Source organism: Tamandua tetradactyla, chromosome 3 (genome assembly GCF_023851605.1).
Source record: "Tamandua tetradactyla isolate mTamTet1 chromosome 3, mTamTet1.pri, whole genome shotgun sequence".
In the NCBI taxonomy this organism is placed as follows: domain Eukaryota; kingdom Metazoa; phylum Chordata; class Mammalia; order Pilosa; family Myrmecophagidae; genus Tamandua; species Tamandua tetradactyla.
This window is the reverse complement of record NC_135329.1, coordinates 10,598,791-10,620,348: the sequence shown is the minus strand read 5'-3', so window position 1 is coordinate 10,620,348 and position 21,558 is coordinate 10,598,791. Positions and strand designations below refer to the sequence as shown.

General features: G+C 45.7%; 1 protein-coding gene across 2 annotated transcripts in view; it reads right to left on the bottom strand.

The window, feature by feature from the left end:
* The window catches only part of DPYSL5 (dihydropyrimidinase like 5), a 117,770-nt gene extending 99,562 nt beyond the window's left edge, over positions 1-18,208 (bottom strand). Inside the window, exon 1 of one of the 2 annotated variants that reach the window (XM_077152356.1) lies at positions 17,798-18,208. In XM_077152356.1, the coding sequence (XP_077008471.1) occupies positions 17,798-18,204 (407 nt within the window). In that variant the 5' untranslated portion in view covers positions 18,205-18,208. The remainder of the gene's footprint in view (positions 1-17,797) is intronic. The other variant, XM_077152357.1, reaches the window with a different exon arrangement.
* Between the last annotated feature and the right edge of the window lie 3,350 nt (positions 18,209-21,558).

Genomic DNA, 21,558 nt, shown 5'->3' with positions numbered 1-21,558 from the left:
AACCATTATTTTTTCCTATATTAGCAAACAGCCAGCTAGAAATAAAAACAGGGGAAAAAATGTATTCACAGTAGTGAAAAACACTGTATAACATTTAGGAATAAAGAATACACTAAGAAGCACCCAGAAAAAGGAATTATGGTTTATTCTTTATCTGGAAGAATAAAAATATTCTTCCCTTTTTATATATATATATATATATTTACCCTTAAATCTAGTATATTTATATAATTATATATACTTACATGTATATTTATATAAATATATATCTATAATATATATATAAATATATTTAAAATACATATATTTTTATTTTAACAGGTTAGTTTATGCTGAGGGCTGAGAGTGGGACTCGAGAGTAATTGCAAATGGGCTCAAGGTTTCTTTTTGGGATGATGGATACTTTCTAAAATTAGTTTGTGTGATGGTTGTACAATTTAACCCTGTAATTATACTAATAAGCAGTAAATTGCACACTGAAAATGGGTGAATTTTAAGCTTTCAAAAACATGAAGAAAGGCATAGCTTTCTATAAAAATTTACTGAAGCACCTAAAAATAGAACTAAACAAAATAGAATATATACCTAGATGGGAAGACAATACCATGAAATGTCAAATCTTCCCTAAATTAATCTATAAATGTAATAGAATTCCTACTAGATTTTCTAATGGGTCTATGTTGAAATGAACAATAATGGAATCAAGGACAGTCAAGAAAATTATGAAAAGTAATGGGGTAGTCATATTTATTTAGTAAATATTTAAAAGGTGCCATATGAGGCTGCGTCCTCAATCTTGGAGTTTGTTCTCATGAAACTTATCCCTGAAAAGGATAGACTAAGCCTACTTAAAAGTAGGCTTAAGAATCACCCCCAGGGAAAATCTTTTGTTGCTCAAATGTGGCCTCTCTTTCTCTCAGCCAACATGGCAAGCAAACTCACCGCCCTCCCCCTCTCTACGTGATATAAACCTCCCTTGCAATGTCAGATGGAAATCCTAGAATGAGCTGGGACTCAGCATCAAGGGATTGAGAAAACCTCCTTTGACCAAAAGGGGGAAGAGAAAAATGAGACAAAATAAAGTGTCAGTGGCTGAGAGATTTCAATCAGAGTTGAGAGGTTATCCTGGAGGTTATTCTTACGCATTATGTAGATATCACCTTTTTAATTTAAGGTGTAATGGCGAAGCTGGAGGGAACTGCCTGAAAATGTAGAGCTGTGTTCCAGTAGCCATGTTTCTTGAAGATGATCGTATAATGATATAGCTTTCACAGTGTGATTGTGTGATTGTGAAAACCTGTGTCTGATGCTCCTTTTAGCTATGGTACGGACAGATGAGTAAAAATTATGGATAAAAAAATAAACAAATAGGGGCAACAAATGTTAAAATAAATTGAGTAGACTGAAATACTAGTGATCAGTGAAAGGGAGTGTTAAAGGGTATAGAAAAAAATAGGAGGAAAGAAGGTTAAAATATATTGGACAGATAGAAATACTAGTGGTCAATGAGAGGGAGGGTTAAGGAGTATGGTATGTATGAGGTTTTTTTTTCTCTTTTCATTTCTTTTTCTGGAGTGATGCAAATGTTCTAAGAAATGATCATGGTGATGAATAAACAACTATGTGATGATATTGTGAGCCACTGATTGCAAACCAAGTACGAAATGTTCTATGTTAAGCATGTTGGTATTTGTACGTTTTGTCAACAAAAATATTTTTAAAAGATGCCATATGAAATCACTAATAAAATTGTATGATATCAGCATCATTAGACAAATAGATATGTGGAGGAGAATGGTGCTTGGAAGCAGAGTTCAGTTAAATGTGCTGTTTGAATTCAGAGGGCAAGAAACTGCTTACTTAATAAATAGTGCTGGGACAACTGGCTATTCATCTTGACTAAAATTACTTTGGCTCCCTACCTTACAGCATATACCAAAATCCGTCTTCCATCTGGAATTTATTTAAGTGTACAACATAAAACAATAAAAATTTAGATGGCGGCCCAGGAAACTACATCTATAACCTAGGGGTAAGGGAGACCTTTTAATTCAGTCTAGAAACCTAGAAGCCATAAAAAGAAAAGACCATTTCAGCTTAAAATAATTTTTTTAATGTGATAAAAAGTAAATGATACCATAGAAATAATGTCAATGCTAAACAACAGCGTAGGGAAACATCAGCAACACATACGACAACCATGAGCTCTTGTAGACTGAAAAATACAACCAAGGGAAGGATGTGTAAAAGCTATCGTCAGTGATCTACAGAGGAGCAAATGGACTGACTGCTAACAGATAGATGCTCTACTTCTCCAGCAATCAAGGAAGCGCAGATGGAAGGTAACAAGGAGGTATCACCTTACATCCATCAGACTGGCCACTGTCAAGACAGAGGGCAGACCCTGGCAGGCCTCGGTGGAGGTGCAGGGGGGACTGGTTGTGAGGATGGTCACCTTTTAGTTGGTAGAAAATGTGAACTATTAACCCTTTTGGGAAACAGCCTGAAAAGGCCTCTACTAACATCTGAAATCTCTGCAAGCCCTCTGGCCCAGCAACTCCACCCACTCCTAGGACTCTCTCCACAGAAACAGAGGCACTAGGACAGCTGGAGGTATGTTTTAAGCTGTCCCCTGCAGCATGGCTGGTAGGCTGAAAACAGAAGGAATGCCCACTGACAGGGATTGCTTGGATAAGTTGTGGTATTATCTGTGCCATGGAATATCAAGCAATAAAACAAACCAAAGTTGGCTCTACAGCAACTGAGCCACTGCTCCTTCCTAGATATACTGGTGTGCCCTTTTGAAACTGTTGTGGACCCCAGAAAAGCCATGTTCTTTTACCCTCATTCAGTACTGCTGGGTGGGATCTTTTTATTGTTTCCATGGAGACGTGACCCACCAGTTGTGGGTGGTAGCTTTGGATTAGGGGGTTTCCATGAAGATGTGTCTCCACCCATTCAAGGTGGGGTTGCATACTGTGGTCCTTTAAGAGGGAACCGTTTTGGAAAAAAGATTTAGGGCCGACAGAGCCCACACAGCCAGAGACATTTGAAGATGAAAGAAAATGCCCAAGGGAAACCGGTGAAGAAGTAGGGACAGAAAGTTAGCTGATGTCACCATGTGCCTTCCCAGCTAACAGAGGCATTCCAGACAGCATCGGCCTTCCCAGCATCAGCCTTCCTTGAGTGAAGGTAACCTCTTGTTGGTGCCTTAATTCGGACAGTTCATGGACTTAGAACTGTAAACTTATAATAAATTCCCTTTTGAAAAGCTGTTCCATTTCTGTCATATTGTATTCCAGCAGCTTAACAAACGAATACAACTGGTAAGGAACAAAGGCAAGTTGTAAAGATAGATACATCTTATCAAAATGGAAATCCAACATGTGTACATGACACAGACACAAATGTAAAAAGGTCATTTTGGTCAAATGAACCAGCACAAAAAATTTATATCCGCATGTATTATAGACCATAGCATGTGCAGGAGTATATTTCTATGGGTTACAAGAGGGTGAGGAAGAGGTATTATTTAATTGGAGGAGAGGAAAGAGGGAATGGTAGAGGGAAAGAGTTTTGAAAAAAAAACATATCCACAATAAATGCATCTGCATAATGAGATGCAAGAAAGAGTAGTGACAAAATATTCACAGGGGCTATTATGGGTCAGGGTATTTCACTTTCTGATACATTTAAGCAAAATTCTTAAAACATTCACAAGAAACACATGTTATTATAAAATTGGGAGGGGAAAAAGCAATGAGATTATTTTCATGGAGGCAAGACCTATCTACCCATACGTTAAGGCCAGTCAAATTTACTGAGCCACTTTCATGTGTCATGCAAAGCACCAGATATTCTGTGTACTTCATGATCAGTCCTCACTCCAGCTCTCCAACGAGGACTCTGTGGTTCAGAGTGGTTAAGCCAGTCACTTGAGACCACACAGCTGCTTAGTGAGTGCAGAAAGGCGAGGTCTGAATCCAGGTGGAACTCCTAGGTACTCCCTTCCCCGCCTCTCACTCTCCCCTTCTGGGCCCTACTGTTCACGGACCTTTAGCTTTCGGCTCACAATGCATGCGTCCTGCCACCCACCTTGCATCTAGTGACACCTGCTAGGAGACTCCACCCGCCCTGATGGACGGATTTTAAATCCTACAGATTCCCTGCCTTCGGGGCTCTCCAGTCTGGGTCTCTCTGCTATCAGCTGAGTCTTTAGGGCAGGATGGGTGAAGACTGCTCTACAAGTTACCTCTGCGCTAACGTCTGTGTGACACTTTGGCAGAGAGGTCTGTGCTACTGCTTAGGAGCTGAAAACACAGTAAACGAAGCCCTGAGCTACGTTCTCCGGGCTCGTGACTGCCTCTGCACTACAGACTTTGTAGGCCACAATACAATTCTTACACAGTAAAATGTGCTCAGATTACTCCAAGCTCACCACAGAACTTAAAAACAAAAACCCATCTACACATCTCAACTGAGAACAGAGAATCTTGCAAGTATCAGGAGAAAAGACCATGTTTTGTTGGCTTTCTGGAGCATGAAGGATGTGAACAGAGGTTCCCAGAGAAAGGGGGAATAAAAGACGGTAGTTTAATGTGAGCTTAAAAGGAGAAAAAACGCATTGCATTTATATGTATCGTTTTCCTAATGTAAAAAAAAACATGCACTCAACTATAATATATTTTCAAACTGGTCATATGTTGTCATTGATTTTAATTAGGAGAGAAAAATTGCTGAGTGATCTGGAGGCCAGGGGGAACTATTGGGTTTATGTAAATTCAGGCAGATAAAGACAAGGTCTCATTTCCCACCCTCTGGCGTCTCCTCTCCCTGCACAGGCAGCCTTTTCACGATCCTTAGCACACAGACCCTAGAGAGGCACAGTCTGGAAGAGGTGGGGATGTGGGGAGTGGCATGTGCTCCTTGCCCCCAGCCCCCTTTGGTGCCTGTGCCCTCCCCACCTGCTGACAGTTTTGCCTCCCTCCTCCAATACCAGCCAATCAATCCCTCATTCTTAGACTGGCATTCTGGGGCTGGCTGCTGGTGATTCTTGGTCCTTAGAGTGTCACATGGCAATGCACATGGCAGCCTCTCCTGGCTTCTCCATTCTCTTCTGGGTTTCACTGATTTTAGCTTCTTACTTCCTGTGGCTTTCTCTGTCTGAATTTCGCTCTGCTTATAAAGGTCTCCAGTAATAGAACGCAGACCCATCTGACTGCTTAAATAGTTGAAAAAGTGATCAGACTTCAAGTAGTGATATGTGGGAAGCTGATATGCATAGGACTAAGGTATATCAGAAGAGTGGCCAAAGGATGATATTACCCATATTTTAAAACTTCAACTTCTGTGTGAGACCAAAGGGAGAGAACTTTATTGAGTGCAAAATTTGGGGGTAGTGCATTTCCTAATTTAACTTGTATGGTCAGTTGAACACCATAAGTACATGGAATCTTTGGGCATGTGATCTTGTTGGTTTGTACAGGTTAGTGTGATAACCTGATATACCCCAGAGTAATTTGAGCAGTGAATAAAAAAGCATTTCCAAAGTCCCCTTGGAGGACTGGGGAGAAAGGAGGAAATATTCAACTTACCCAGCTGGAAAATTTCTGATATTCTAGCAAACATGGGGACAGCCAATTCACATGGCTGAGACCTCGATTTTAGGGTCTGCCCCTATGAAACTTATTCCCGCAAAGGATAGGCTAAGCCTACTTAAAATTAGGCCTAAGAGTCACCCCTGAGAATCTCTTTTGCTGCGCAGATGTGGCCTCTCTCTAAGCCAAATTGGCAGGTGAGCACACTGCCCTCCTTCCTACATGGGACATGACTCCCAGGGGTGTAAATCCCCCTGGCAATGTGGGACAGAACTCCTGGGATGAGCCATGACCCAGCATCATGGGATTAAGAAAGCCTTCTTGACCAAAAGGGAGAAGAGGGAAACAAGGCAAAATAAAGTTTCAGTGGCTGAAAGATTTCAAACAGAGTTGAGAGGTGATCCTGGAGGTTATTCTTACACATTATAGAGATATCCCTTTTTAGTTTACAGTGTATTGGAGCGGGTGGAGGTAAGTACCTGAAACTGTTGAGCTGTGTTCCAGTAGCCTTGATTCTCGTAGACAACTGTATAAAGATATAACATTTACAGTGTGATGGTGTGATTGTGAAAACGTTGTGTCTGGTGCTCCTCTTATCCAGGGTATGGACAAATGAGTAAAAACATATGGATAAAAAGTAAATGAATAACGGGCGGTGTGACAGTGGAATACGCCTTGCAGATAAAGGAATGAGCACACGTAGGTATGCCCACTCAGGGCTTCTCATCACCTGCATTCTGATTTAAGCCAAAATTTTCCCTAAATAATTGAAAGGGAAAGTACTGGAAATACATTTAACGAGCAGTAATGGGTCCTTCCACCTCCTGGTTTCATAGCCTTTCTGTTTTGAATGAGCTACACATTCTGTGTCTTTAGGAGGCTCTGCTGGAGATCGAATTGTGTCCCACATAAAGATATGTTCAAGTCTTAAAATACGTTCCTGTGGGTGTGAACCCATGTGTAATTAAGACCTTTAAAGATGCAATTATTAAAGAGAAAGGTAGACTCATGTATGAATAGGATCTTCAAATATCCTTATTTAAATGAGGCCAAACTGAGTCAGGGTGGGCTTTAATCCATAGTCCAATGGCTGAAGTCTTTATCAGGAGAGGAAATCCAGCCAGAGAACACAGACGACTTGAGCAGGAGAAGGAGAATCCAGAAGGGGTCATGTGCCAGAGGCAGAGGCAAGTCAAGGAACCCCAAGGACTACAGCCAGCCAGTACTAGGGTGCTACAGACTCCAGGAGAAAGCATGGCCTGTTGAGACCTTGGTTTTGGACATCCGGCCTCCAAAGCCATGAGACAATAAATTAGCATGGTTAAGCCAACCCATTGTGTGGCATTTGTCATAGCGGCCCTGGCACACTAAGGTCCCAAAGCTCTGTGTCTCATGGGGTCTGCACCTGGAGTCCATTTGAGAACATAAGCTATGAATATGAGTGTGGGGCCACAAAGTTCACTTTTCTCAAGTTTTCTTGAGTCTCTCAAAGGGTGAGCCAGAGCCAGCTGGGACTGCCAAATTACTGTTCTTATTGCTTAAACAGGTGAAGCACGTACATGCTAAACATCTAAAAATATGGAATTTTTTTGAGTAATGAAAATGTTCTAAAATTGATTGTGATGATGAATGCACAACTATGTTATTATACTGTGAGCCACTGATTATATACTTTGGATGGACTGTATGGTGTGTGAATATATCTCAATAAGACTGCTTCAAATTAAACAACATACAAATAGTGACAAATTCTCAGGGCTCCTCTTCTAGAGATGGTGCTCTAGAAAGCACCATCATAGGTTTATTCATGGTTCCATCTATGAGCAATGTATGTTTATGCATATATATATAAGGCTATTTCCTTTTGAATTCATAAATGGTAGCATGCATTAAATATTGTTCTGTTCTATTTTCTCCTGAATATTGTTCTGTACTATTTTCCCATGAATACTGTTCTATACCGGTTCTGTATCAGAATAGGAAGATTTGCCTTAATCCTTTTTTTTTTTCACATGGGCAGACACTGGGAATCAAACCTGACTCTCTGGCATGGGCAGTCCTGCCTTACTCTTTTGAACGGCTGCATAATATTCCTGTGTAAGGATGAACCATAATGTATTTAATTAGTGCTCCAGTGATGTGCACTTAGTTTGTTTAATTTTTTACTAATACAAATAATTCCATTTTAATAGCCTTTCCTGTTTCTCATTGTGCCCATATGCTTATAAGTCTTTAGAAGTGGCACTGCTCAGTCAAAGGCTATATGCAATTTCAAACAGCAGGTCGGGAATCCTGACAGTTTCTGCAGCAACCCAGCGTGGGTGTCACGGGACATTACAGCATCTAGTCACGATCATCTTATTTTACAGAGAAGAAATGGAGGCATCTAGATTTATTCCCTCTGTACCAATAATCACATTGTCTGCCCGTTCATTTGACAGTCATTTACCTTTGACTATGTTTTCACATATCTTAGAAAATGTCATTAGTGCTACTTATTGAGGCTCCATGCATGTTATCCCACTAGTTCTCTAATAAACCTGCAAGGAAGACATCAACATTCCTCATCTCTTTAAATCATAAGGATTTAAACCCTGATCTCTCTCATCCGCATGCAAGGTCCTTCCTGGAAATCACACTGCCTCTTAAGCAGATCTAAAGGGAGGTTCAAAACCATTTCGAAAAGCAGCTCACGGGTAAATTAAATCCCTTTGCATTAAGCAGCACTGTTAGAGGACAGTTATTCAACTCTGCTTACTTTCCTGGTTGCTCCCACATTCATTCCAGTTCCTGGTAACCTGCATTCTTTCCCAGATATTTAGAGCTTAACTAGGTATTGTTCTCCTCGATAATTTGACTTCTCTCACAGTGGCCCACTTTACAAGAGACAGGGCAATTCTGTTAAAATCGAAATTGATTTTGATTGTTAGTCCTCTGCCTTCCAAATTATTGTTGCAGGTCTGTTTTTGATGACTGATTATCTCAGACTATTTTATTTTTACTTTTACACAAATTGTTTAATGACCAGCTTTCCAACTAAGAGATTAGAAAGCATTCCCTGATCAGAGAACTTGGGTGAAGTTGGTCCTCAAGCCAAACAATTAAAAAATATTTATAGACTTCTCTTTATGTATAAACTCTCAGGCTCCAAGGGTGAAATCACACACCCCCACCACAAAAACAAAGCTTAAAGATAATCTCTATTCTCAAACATTTATCATCAGCTGGGTAAAGCAAAATCATTTATGTGATGTTCCCAAAAATGTGAACAATGATGTACTATCTAAAATTATGAAAAAATTGAGCATCAACAAGTAAAATGCTAGCCATTTAAAAGCAAAGATTTGTAAATTATGTAGAAACATGAAGTTTCCTCTAAAAATCAGTTGAAAGAGCAGAATACAAAATCATATCCATGCTGTGACTGCAACTTTATAAAAATCATGTCAGCATATGTTCAAGGGATTGAATGGAACAAGCAAAAATTATACCAGCTGCATTGGCAAAACAGCCTATACGTGATTTCATGTTTGCTTAAATATTCAAATAATGAAATATTTATACATCTTAAAAACAAAATTGGATCCTACCTAAGGAAAGAGATGAAATATCTAAGTGCTTAAGGGACTCAGAATTCAAGCGGGAAATTGAGGTTTTACGGTACTGCTGGGTCTGATCTCGCCCACTTGCTCGTATGAGGAACGAAACCAAATTGACAGGCTCATGAGAGGAAAATAGTCCTTCATCAGGACAAGCACCTACAAGAGGGTGGCTTAAATAACATGCACTCATTGGCTCAGTTTCAGAAGCCAGAAGTCCAACATCAACATATCAGCAAGGCTGGCTTTCCCCTGCAGACTATCGAGTTCTGATGCTGGCTGCAGGTGATCCCTGCGGTTCCCTGGCTTTCATTTCTGCCTCGGGTCACATGACATGTTCTCTCCTTTCTTGTGTCTGCAATTCCAGTTTGCCAGCGACTTCCAGCTTCTGGCTCCTTATAAGACCACCAATCATCCGGATTAAGACCCACCTATTGGGACCTTTGAAGATATTATTAATTAAGGTGTTGTATCCAGCTTAATTGTAACTGTGCTGGTTTGAAAGGAAGTATGCCCCCTAAGAAAAGCCATGTTTTAATATGGATCCCATTTCTTAAAGGTAGAATAGTCTCTATTCAATGCTGTGTATTTGGGACTGTGATGGGATCATCTCCCTGGTTGATGAGATTTAGTTAAGAACGGTTGTTAAACTGGATTAGGGGATGACATGTCTCCACCCATCTGAGTGGGTCTTGATTAGTTTCTGAAGTCCTATAAAAGAGGAAACATTTTGGAGAATGAGAGACTCAGAGAGAGCAGAGAATGCTGCAGCACCATGAAGCAGAGAGTCCACCAGCCAGTGACCTTTGGAGATGAAGAAGGAAAACGCCTCCCAGGGAGCTTCATGAAACAGGAAGCCAGGAGACCAAGCTAGCAGATGACACTGTATTCGCCATGTGCCTTCTCACTTGAGAGAGAAACCCTGAACTTCATCGGCCTTCTTGAACCAAGGTATCTTTCCCTGGATGCCTTTGATTGGACATTTCTATAGACTTGTTTTAATTGGGACATTTTCTCGGCCTTAGATCTGTAAACCAGCAACTAATTAAATTCCCCTTTTTAAAAGCCATTCCGTTTCTGGTATATTGCATTCCAGCAGCTAGCAAACTAGAACAGTAACCATGTATCCTTCATGTTGTATCCAAAGAAAAGTGGATACAACATGAAAAGCCACAGGGAGCAGCTAGATGTTAGAACTCAATGGAACCCAGAAAAGGAGAAGCCACCACCATGCGCAACGACATGTGCTAGAAAAGGCAGGAATCCCAGAGATTGTCAGACAGCCAGAAAATACTGACCCTTGGAGAAAAGAGGTCTTCTAGTCTCTCAAGCCATGAGCCAATAAATTCCTTTTGTTAAGCCAACCCATTTTATGGTATTTGCTTTAGCAGCCAAAAACTAATACACCCCCTCATTCAGTTGGGCTACATCTTAACAAAAAATAACATCGCAAGATGTCCTATTTACAATAGGTTCACACCCACAGGAATACAGATAAAGACTCAAACTATGTCTAAATTGGGGTGCATCATTCAATCCATCCATGATCCTTTGGCTGTCCATGATTCATTACCATCATCCTAAAATTATGTTAAACATAATCCACACTGCCCGTGTTTTATCATTGCCACCTCCCCAAGTCACACAGTAAAAAAAATCATCAAGATGAGATTGTTTGCCTTATATATACAGTCTGAAAGTGAGATTGCTCATTTCTTTGTGCCCTGTCTTCACTGTTTTTCTTTAACTGCAATAATTCCTTCCATCATGATCCAATGGTAAAAATCACATCCATCCTAAATCTTTTTAGAAACCCACACACAAAAAAAGGGGGCTATATGCTATAATCTGAGATCCCAAGCTGACAGTTTTGGGGGGAAACTTCTAAACCACAGAAATCACACAATTCAAAATTCTATTTGACCCAACACAAGGAATGCAAAAAAGTTAACAGAACAAAAAAATCACGTGTTAATCTTGCCCATTTTCAGGACACCTCTGGAATGATCTTTGGATCAGTGTTCTATTACAGCTCGATTCTCATCTTTTCTTCAAAAAAAAAACAACTGGAGTTAGAAAACTCCTATAGCAAGACTAAGTCTGGTACATAATCAATCGTTTAAATGCACTCATTTCAGCCAGTCTACCAGTTGCTTTTTGGATAATTCATGAAAACTTGTCTAATTTCTTTTTAACTGCTAGGCTAGTGTGGAGTCTGAGACAAAGTTTAAATTTCTACATTGTGTTGAAGAATAAGAGTTTGAAACAATCTCCCATCAAGCCACATTAGGACACCAGTCCTTGGAACTTCTAAAAACCATTGCGTCACACCATACCTGGAGAGTCCATTTTTTTTAGAAAAAAATTTTACCATTCACTTTACTGCTTGGCACGGTTTATCAAAGCAGATCATATACATACCCTGGACCCAGAAACCCCACCCCTAAGTACATACCTAACAGAGATGCATATTTTCACCAAAAGACTTTGTGGCATCACTATTCATAACTACCCAGAGGCTCACTAACAACATGATGGATAAACTGTGGCAAGTTCACACAATGCAACGCTTGATAGCAATGGAAAGGCAACAAGAGGCATTTCACAAACCTAACACTGAGCCAAGAAGCCCCGCACAAAATTTGAGTACCTACTGCGTGATTCCATTTGTAAACCCTTCAAAAACAGGCACAGCTAATCCATGTCTAAGACGTCTGTAGGAGTGCAGCTGGTTACCTTGAAGGAGAAGTGACTGGAGGGGGCCAAAGAGGGTGCTTCTGGGTCCCAGTAAACTCGTTTCCTGATCTGGGTGATGACTACATGGGTATGTTCGTGAAAATTCATCAAGCTCTACACTTATGTTTTGTATACTTTCTATATATGCTTCAGTTAAAAATTTTAAAAATAAAAATTTTCTAAATGACACCCTTCAAAAGTCACCATTTTATGAACGTGTGTGCCCACTTTAAAACAACCCAGGTACCTTTATTCATTTCAGCAGAAAGTTGAAAGTGTCCTACATGTGCCAGAAACAGAAGCAAAGAGACATTAAATAAAGAACTGGGGGCTAAGCTTGAATTTTGTAACAGAGTGAACATCTCAGTGTGTAAGGGCAGAAATCCGTTTGAAACAGCAAAAATAATAAAGGAGGAGATTTCAGCATCAAGAGTGGAGAAGGCTTTGCAGAATGACAAAGGGAAGGACAGGATCAGACAAAAGAAAACAGAATAAAGACCCAAGGCCTGGGAAATTGAAGTGAGCCTGTGGAGGGTGTGTGGTCAACAAAGGGGTGCCTGGAAATGGACACTGAGGCAACACAAAGATGATGCGACTGAGCACAAAGCCCTGTTAATGTGTGGGAGACACACTCACAAGGAGGAGACAAACCCCCCCAAATTTTGCCTAGCAAATGAAAATAGACAGATGTCAGGGGGCGGGCAGTAACAACTGCTCAATTCAGAATGCAGAAAGTCTCCTTTTTTTTCAAAAGAATCTGGTCATTCATAAAACCTCAATCTCACTTGGGTCAAATGATTTTAAATTTAAATTGGGAGCCAAAGGCCTCAGCAGCTGGAAGCTCCTGTATCCTTCAGTCATTCTTTCAATATTATCTATCAAGGGCTTACTCTGAGCAATATATTGTGCTAGAAGCTACGTGGAGAGGAAGGAGAGGTTCAAATTCTATTTTAAACATGGTGAGGTGGACCATTTTGCAAAGGGATGATCCATTACTACGTTCTTCAGCTTACTGTAAACTGAACACCCACTCGTAAGTCTCAGCTTGGAGTGGCATTTAAATGCCAGGGTCCTGGAGTGGACCCTTGGATTTGAAGCCTGGCTCTGCCGCCTCCCGAGAGGAAAGATCTCGGTGCCACATCTGTACAATGGGGATAATGACAGCACCTAACTCATGGGAACCAGAACAGCACCTGGCACAAAAAAGCATTTTGAAAGTGTTTTTTAAATAAAACAGCTGATTTTGTGCTACAGAGTGATGCCGAAATTCTACATTTCTTAGTTGGAAAACAAGATATTTTTCTTCTCAACAATTGACCATCAAACATCAACACTCATTCCCACACCAAGAGCAGACAGCCTTCAAACGACAGCCCCCTCGCAGTCATCTGAAGGGGTTCCTTCCTTCAGATGGTGGAGGAGTCGCCAGGCCAGCCCTACACGTGTGGATGATCTGGCAAAGTGGGGACAGAGCACTTCTGGAACATTCTTAACTCTTCAAGTGCTCAGCTGCTGAAAGCAGCTGTGCTTAACGAGGCTCTAGGGGGACAAACTCAACACAGAGCCATTCCTACTATTTGCAAGGCGGGGGGAGCTTTGGGAAGGAGCCGTAAGCATTCTTTCTGCTCCCACTTCCCACAGGCCCCTTGGGACAAATGAGTAAATGGAAGGTCAAATGTTTCGTGGGCACACATTCTGGGGGGAGATGATGATGAAGATGATGATGATGATAACACTGGGTACTGACTAGGGGCCAGACACCGGTGTCAACGCCATCCATGTATTAACTCATAGAATTCTCATAACGAGGCAGATTCCACCACCCCATTTTATAGATGAAGAAACTGTCCCTCTGAGGAAAGTAACTCGCCTAAGCATAGACAGAAATGGCAGCGCTGGGATGGGAACCCAGGCATTCCGGCTTCGGAGCCCAACAGGGAAGCAAGGGAGGCAGTAGAAAACCACGCTGTGACTGATGAGAAAGGAGGGGCTCAGGAGACGCCATGGCGGAGCCCACTTATTTTAAATTAAACAAGATTGAAACAGAACAAATCATAAAGTGTTCGGTCATTAATCTCTTTTGTTAAAGTACATCATTTGTGCCCACTTTTTAACATAAATATAAAAATTCATTAAAGATTCACATTTCAGTATTTCAAACTTTCATTTTCACATAAAAAAAACTTAAGGCAAAACAATCTTGAAATTATTTCTCACTTATTCACCAAGTGCAACAAAAATACCTTCTTAGTTGAATTTTTTTAAAGAAACACATATCTTTGTTGATCCCACGTTATAGCAATTTTCCCTACAGAATCTCACATCAACAAAGATTTTCTGCATTAATGTTCTCCCACAATATCCAGTGAACTAAGTCTTAGAAGACCTTTCTGAAATATTCTTATTGCTCAGAAAATAAAAATGTATAAACAGGATCAGATTCTATCAGAAGTTGGCAAATGTTTACACCAGAAAAACGGGTCTCAGCTACTCTTTCTAATAATACCAGCTTCTCTGCCTTCCATATTTATCTAAGGCCAAATTTAAAAAGAAAAGATCTGCAAAAACAATTCACTTTTACTCCAGAGACGTACAGTTTTCCAGAGCTACTGCAGGGCCAGCACAATCCTGATTTAGAGGAGCTACTGAGGAGGGGAAATTCTCAGGTATCCATAATGAGGAGTAGAAAAAGAGAAGGGAGGGTATGCAAATGAAGCCAACACCAAGCCCTCACCTAATTTTGGTCAGTCCTGACAACTTTCCTTGCTGTGGAACTGTTTCCAGAGATAGAGACAAGCAGCATATTGAGAAGAATACAACTTCCCTGACTTAAACTGTCATCTTGGAGAAGCTATGCTAAAAACAGCCAGGTCTCCATTCCCACAAACTTCCTCTGTGTAACTAGCCGAGGTCCCCACGTTCAGGAAGAGGGGGCCTTAGACTGGGACCCTGGAATTCTGAGGACATAAAGTCCCCCTCTGGACCCAGTCTCCAGGCGTTTTCACAAAAGAGGTTTCAGCAGGGCGTAGTGATGGGGGGCGGGGGGAGATGCTGTGTGTGTTTTTTCCTCCTGTCAGGATAAGCTGGTCATTTAGACAACCCACCATGAGGAAAAGATTGGACTGAATGTTCAGCTGTTGCTCTAACAGGTGTACCCCTTCAGAAACCCACAAATTGATACAGAAAGAAGAAACCAACAAAACATTCTCTCCTGAAACTTTTCCCCTTGAGTAATAACATGAAAACACATTTCCCATTGGAACTCTTTCAGGACAAAAACCCTTCATTGTCCAATTTCTGGTTTCTATTTTTGGGATTCCTGTCTTTTACCTATTCTTTGTGCATGTGTTCATATTATTTATTAATTTAGTAAAAATCATCCGACGAGCAACATTCCAGCTAGTCCTTCCAGACCAGATTTGTAATTTCTGAGAGGCATGTCCTCAGAGCACCACTTTTCAAAGTCAGCCAGACCCGTGGCTGCTGCTTTGCCGGCCACTCAGTACAGCCCAGATGAGAAGAGAAGCTGTCAAGACTGACAACTACCATCGGTTCTGGCCACAACCAATAGTCACATCATAGCCCTGCACCTTGACACCAACCTGATGAAACAAGAAAATTCTGAGGTTTCAAGGGCTGGGCTAGGAGCTTCAAAGGCTCCTCATTTAACCTGCCTGTACGTAAGTCAACTTATGGACTAGTGCTATGATGCTCCATAATGTAGCCAAGTTTCTTCCTGGCTGGGAACAAAAATGAGGCTGTCTTTTTTTTTCTTTTTCTTTCTTTTGAAGTGAATGCCTACTTAAAATTTAAACCTTATGATCAAGAGTCACCTTTAACTTCTCGACTAAATTTTCAAAGAAAACCTGCAAAACGGAATTTTGGCTTTTGGCTGCCATTTCTCATGTCAAGGGGCTGCAGTTGTGACATGAACGGTGTTCGGGGGGGGGACCAAGGAAGAGCTGCATTGAATCATTTAGTGTTTCCATTTCTGTTCATCTCCTTTCTCATGGGGAAGCGGCCACCTCCTAGCACAGAGCCACCGCGGTCTTAGGTCAGCAGACAATACAGGGGAAATCTGCTAAGGACACACGGGCCTGGGTGTGGTCACTGGCAAAGGGGCGCGCGTGTCCCCGACTGCAGGTGCTAAGGCAGGGGCCGCACCCTCGGCGGGTCATCTCCACCGCCGGTTCTCCTCGATTGCCTCGCGATCCGCACAAGCCCTGCCGGCTGCCTCTGTGCAACACGGGCCACTCGGCAAACAAAGCCAAGCGGCTCGCGGGGTACCCGCATCGCCCCGAGGGGACCTCCGGGACCTGCGTCGCCGCGGGGCCCTTCTGCGACGCGAACCACGCCACGTCCCGGCTGCCGGTCACCGGCGCTGGGCAGGCGGCATTGCGGCCATAAGGCACCAGGGACCGAGGGCGGCGGCCTAGGCAGGCGCGCGACTCCCGCCCGGGAATTCCTGGCGGCGCCGGGTGCCCCCACGTGCCCTGAGATTTCTCCAAGCGCATTTTCTGCACCCGAAAACAGCAGACGAGTCCTGGGGGGGGGGGGGAGTGAGGGGGGGACCCAATTCGATGTGCCGCGTAGCCGGGTGCCGGCTATTGTTCTCCGGGTCTCCCCAGCGGGAGGGGTCCCCCTTCTGCCTCCCGAGCAGCATCTGCCGCCCGGCAAAGCCTCCCAGCTCCAGGGGGAAAAAAAGGGGAGGGGTGCGTGGCGGGGGCGCCGCGGACCACCGCAAACCCAAAGCGAGCCCCTACAGGCCGGAATGGAGCCCGGAGACAAAGCTCCTGGCGGGGCCGACCCAGCCCGGCCCAGGATCCGGCATCCCCGGCCGCGAGCCGTGCCCAGAGGCCACGCCCAGGCGGCGTCCCCGCGCCTAGAGCAGGGTCTTCGGGCCCGAGACCCGCCCCTCCGCTCGCCCGCCCCTCCCTCTCCGAGGGGCCCCGGCCCTGGGGACGCCCCCACTCCCCGCCCAGCGCGGGTCTGCTCTCCCCTCCCGTCTTCCCTCCTCAAACCCAGGCCGTCTCCACCCTCCGCGTCTCCCCTCGTTCTTCAGCGCACCCAGTCTCGCGCGCTGCCACCTGCGCCGATCTCCCTCCCGCCTCAGGCCCAGCCCTCGCCCCCTTCTCATCCCTCCCAAACCCGGGTCTCCATTCCCCCCTCCCCGGCAGTCACCTGTCCCCACTCGGTTTCCCCGTCTACCCGTCCTTCCCCATCTTTGCTCGACCCGGCCTCGGCCTCGCCCCCATCCTGGCTTCTCTCCAGCTCCGAAGATCCCCTCCCCAGGCCCGACGCGCTGCCGCGGGGGGAACCTCGGGCCCGGGGCTCAAGCTGAGGGACCCCACTCGGCGCCCGTTCCAGGCCCGCCCGCGGCGGGGAGGCCTTTGTGGTTCGGGCAGGTGCCTCGAAGGCGGGCAAGCCCCCACTCGGGCGACATGGATGGCGGGTGGGTGTCCCCGAGCGGAGGGCGGGGGCCGGAGGCAGTGGCAACCCAGGGCTCGGGGCGCGACCCTCCCGCGGCCGAGGAGCCCCCGCCCAGGCTCGGAGCCTTCGGGGCCGCTGAGCGGGCAAGAGTGGGCGCGGGGCCTCTCACCGCAGTTCTGGACAATCCCTCCCGCACACATTAAGCGCCTACTGGGGGCGAGGCGCTGTCCCGAGCTCTGCGGGCGTACAAAGAGACCCCCACTCGGCCCCCAGGGTCGCCCCCAAAGCCAAACCACACCCCCCGCCGCGGACCCGGCAGCGCGGGCCCCCGGGTCCCCCGCTCTTTTGTGCGCCTCGCGGAGAAGCAGGGAAGGGACCAGATGGATGCCCCCGCCCAGGTCGCGTGAACCCGCCGCCCGCCCTGCCATCACCCACTCCTCCGGCTGCGGCGGCTGCGAGGGTCCGTGGGTCGTTGCGCCTCTCGGGGTGTCGCGGTGCGCCGGGGCTGCGGGTGCTCGGGGCGGCGGCGGCTGCACGCGCCGGGTGCAGGCGTCGGAGGCGGCGAGCGGGGGAGGGGATGCGAGTGGGGGCTGGGGACCGCCTCCGCCAATCGCGGGTCGCGCGTCCCCTCCCCGGCGCTCCCCACCTCGCGCTAGCAGGTTAGGGGGAGGCGGGGACAGGCGACGTCCCGCATCTTCGGCGCCGCGCGCGGCCGCAGCCTTGAGACTACAACTCCCGACAGGCCGTGTGCAGAGCTGGGGTCCGAAAGGGGCCAGAGGGCGCGGCCCGGGAACCCGCTCAGCCCCCCTCGCGCCCTTCTCCGCATTCCTCGCGGTTTCCATGGTGACTCGCGACATTTCACAAAGCCCGGGCGATGGGCTGCGCCAAGGCGCGGGTCCCCCGGGGAAGGATCCGCCGCCTCCCCTCCCCCTGCGGGACCCGCCCGAGGGGCCGAACAATGCCCGGGCCCCGCTTCAGCTGCTGCGGGGCCTGCCCTGGGCTGCCGGCCCGGCCGGAGCGGCCTGGGACCCGCGGAGCCGCCGCCCGACGGCCTCGAATTGGGCGCTCGGGGAGAGCCCAGTGCTCTGAGCAGGGGCAGGGTGGTCCTTCCAGGAAAACGGTTCTCACGCCCTGGGCGGACGTCCACCCGGGCCGCCCCAGCCCGGGCCTGTCCAGTCTGCGGCCTGGAGCCGGGGAGCCGGGGAGCCGCGAGTTCCCATCTCTCTCCTCCAGGCCACACGGCCTGCCCTATTTCTCGCAACTCTTTTCTGGGAACTGCGAGGCCTCGGAAAGGGCTTTATAACCTAATTTACATTGGCTGCACCTTTTTTCTGCACGTTTTAAATATACATATAATGGAACAAAAACGAAGTTGTAAAAGGAGAGGGGAGGGAGGGTTGCCTCTCGGTCCCACCTCCGCAGCCTAATCCCCTCCCCAACTTTTGCCATTTATAAGGTTTAATTTGCCTCTATTCACTTCTAGTCACCTCGAAGCCGTTGCTAGTGAGGATGACAAGCTGCAGCACTGAGTCGTCACCTCCAGCCCCACCCCGGGGTCCCCCAGGGACCCCACCCGGCTCCTCTCGGGTTCCTGGGATGGGGGGGTGGGTCGCGTGGCTGCCTCCGCCGCACACCGAGGTGAGTGGTCCTCTATGGGGCATTTTCCAGACACTACGGGGCTTCGCTCCTCGGAAGGAGCCCCTCCCGGCCTCAGCAGAGCCCACGCCCTGCGGAGCCCAGCATGGCCCTCCCATGGCCTGCACCAGGCCAGAATGACATTTGGGGGAGGCAGGTTTGGGTGATTCCAGGAATCTCCTCTTGCTGGGAGGAAAGTTTTCTTCTCTGGCACCCAGCATCGTGAGTTAGGCAGGGTGTCCCCGAGTGAGCCTTGGGCATCCTCAACCCCACAGGATCCCGGGGGGTGTGGCTGGGAAACCTCGAGACGGCTGGCCAGGTTCTGACCCGGAGCCCCGGATCCAGGCAAAATGGATGGAGCCCCTGAGAAGGCTGAGGGGAGCTCCCAGCCCGCTCGGTGCAGCGGGTTCCGCGGGCCACCACGCGCGTGCGGTGCTGCACATTTGCCTAAGGCGAGGGAGCCCTCTAGTGGCCCTAAACGTTTTCTGCAGCGTTTGGGGGACATCAAATTTGGACTGTTGCTTCTTGGCTTTCTTGGGCCTTACCTTGGTTTTCTTGGGTTACCTTGGCTTTCTTTACTTAGAGGTCATCCACCTGCCTGGGACTTTGATAATGGTCCTTCCCAAGCCTGAGATTGCAAATGTCCGAGCACTCGATTTTAGTTTTTAGGGTTGTTTGTTTGTTTTTGTTGTTATTGGTTTGTACTCTAGGCCCTCTCTCCCAGCAAACTGAAAGAGCATACCTTGCTTACCCCATTTTCTGGGGGAAAATTACCTTCGGAAAATTACTTATTCCATCTTAACCTCAGCTCCCTGCAGAAAACAAGGTTCATACTACATTCTTGAATCTTGTGATAATTACATGAGGAAATGCATACAAAGGGCATGGTCCACTGCCTTCCGTAGAGCATGCACTCAACAAATGTAGCTATTATTATTCATTTGCTCAACAGCAAATGGTTATTGAACAGTCGAAGAATATACGAATATGTGAACCCACATACTTGCAAAAGGCAAATGTGAATTTCTTTCAAAGTTCCTATGACCAGTTCAAACGCAAAGGAATATAAATTCAGTAGAGAGAATTCAGTTCTGAACAGATCACCAGGGAATAGAGGTGCTGATTTTATTTCACCTGAATAGTGAAGGAGAGCTTGAGTTTTGCTGGATGGCAAAGGACTATGAGGAAAACAGGAGGACAGGAGGAGGCAGGGAGGAGATCAAGAGATGCACTAACAGTGACAGCGGAAATGAGACCCCTGAGGTGTGCCAGCCACCCAAGGAGTCTTTGGGGGGTGGGGTGGGGGGGGGATGGGCGTGAACAAAAAACAACAAAGGAAATCCCAATAGTTTATCACACTGTCTTTGAAGAGCTGAAGAGTGTTCCCAAATTTTAAGTCTTTCCTTCTGGCACAGGAAGCGGGTTTGCTTCTTTCTTTTTTTAGTTTCAAAGTTTAGTTTTAAAATAAAAGTTTGATTTCTCTTGGAACTAAAATGGCCAGAAATCAGCAATCAGCTGAATGATTCCAGCTACCCCAGTCCCTGTATCAGAAATCTACACTTTAAATTTTGCATTTATTTCACGCACATATAGAGATTCTTTAGTCCAAAAGGAACCTAGAAATTGCATGGTCTCAATGCCAACATTAGCTAAATAAAGATAAAGAGCCTTTGTCTTAAGCCCTTTTCTCGCTGAACAAATGAAATTCATTTGCATAGTACCAAGAATAATGGTGAGGGCAAGGAACAGACTCACATAAAAACAATCAACTCCAGAGAACAAGTTTCTTTTTTGTTTTCCACCTGTCACACTCCACAACAGCACTGCTTTATTACACCCCTGGCCACCCCCCACCCCTCCACCCCCACCCCCCGCCCCAGGAGCTGAAAGTATTGGAAAAAATTATCACCTCTCCCTACCCCACTCCCAAGTTGGTTTATAAAATCAGTCCAAAAAAATAAACAAAAAATGCCAGTTAACTACCTTTTTAAAGTTCAAACTACCTTTACTTGACTTTTATCTGATACTTCTTCATGAAGCCCAGCCCTTCTACTGAGCTAGTTTTTCCTCTTTAGTTGCATTAACCAAAACTTACCTCCATTAGAATTAGAGCTATTATCAAGCATTTCCTGTATGTTTTATGCCAGCTGTTCATTTAATCCCCACATTAGACACGTGAGGTAGGTACTGTGACCCTGGTTTTCTAGATGAGAGAATTCTAGGCTGTAAAAGGCCCAAGTTCAGACAGCTCAAAGGGGTAGAACCAAGATCAAAGCCCAGCTCTGTTCCAGAAACTTACAATCTCCAGATGGCTCCCTGGACCAGAGAAGTCCTGAAATGCAGAGGGGCCAGCCTCTCCAGAACATCAGCTGATTCCATCCCCCTATCCCATATTATCGGCAGCCCCTTCCTACATGAAAAAGGTAGAATGGGCATAGCCCAAATACCCTAAAGAGTGGGAGAAAGCTCAAAGGTGATGGTGGAGTTATACAGAAAAGGTCAGGTTTAACAAACGAGCACGATTGCTGAATTATTATGTTGATATTTCTTCTAGCCTCCAG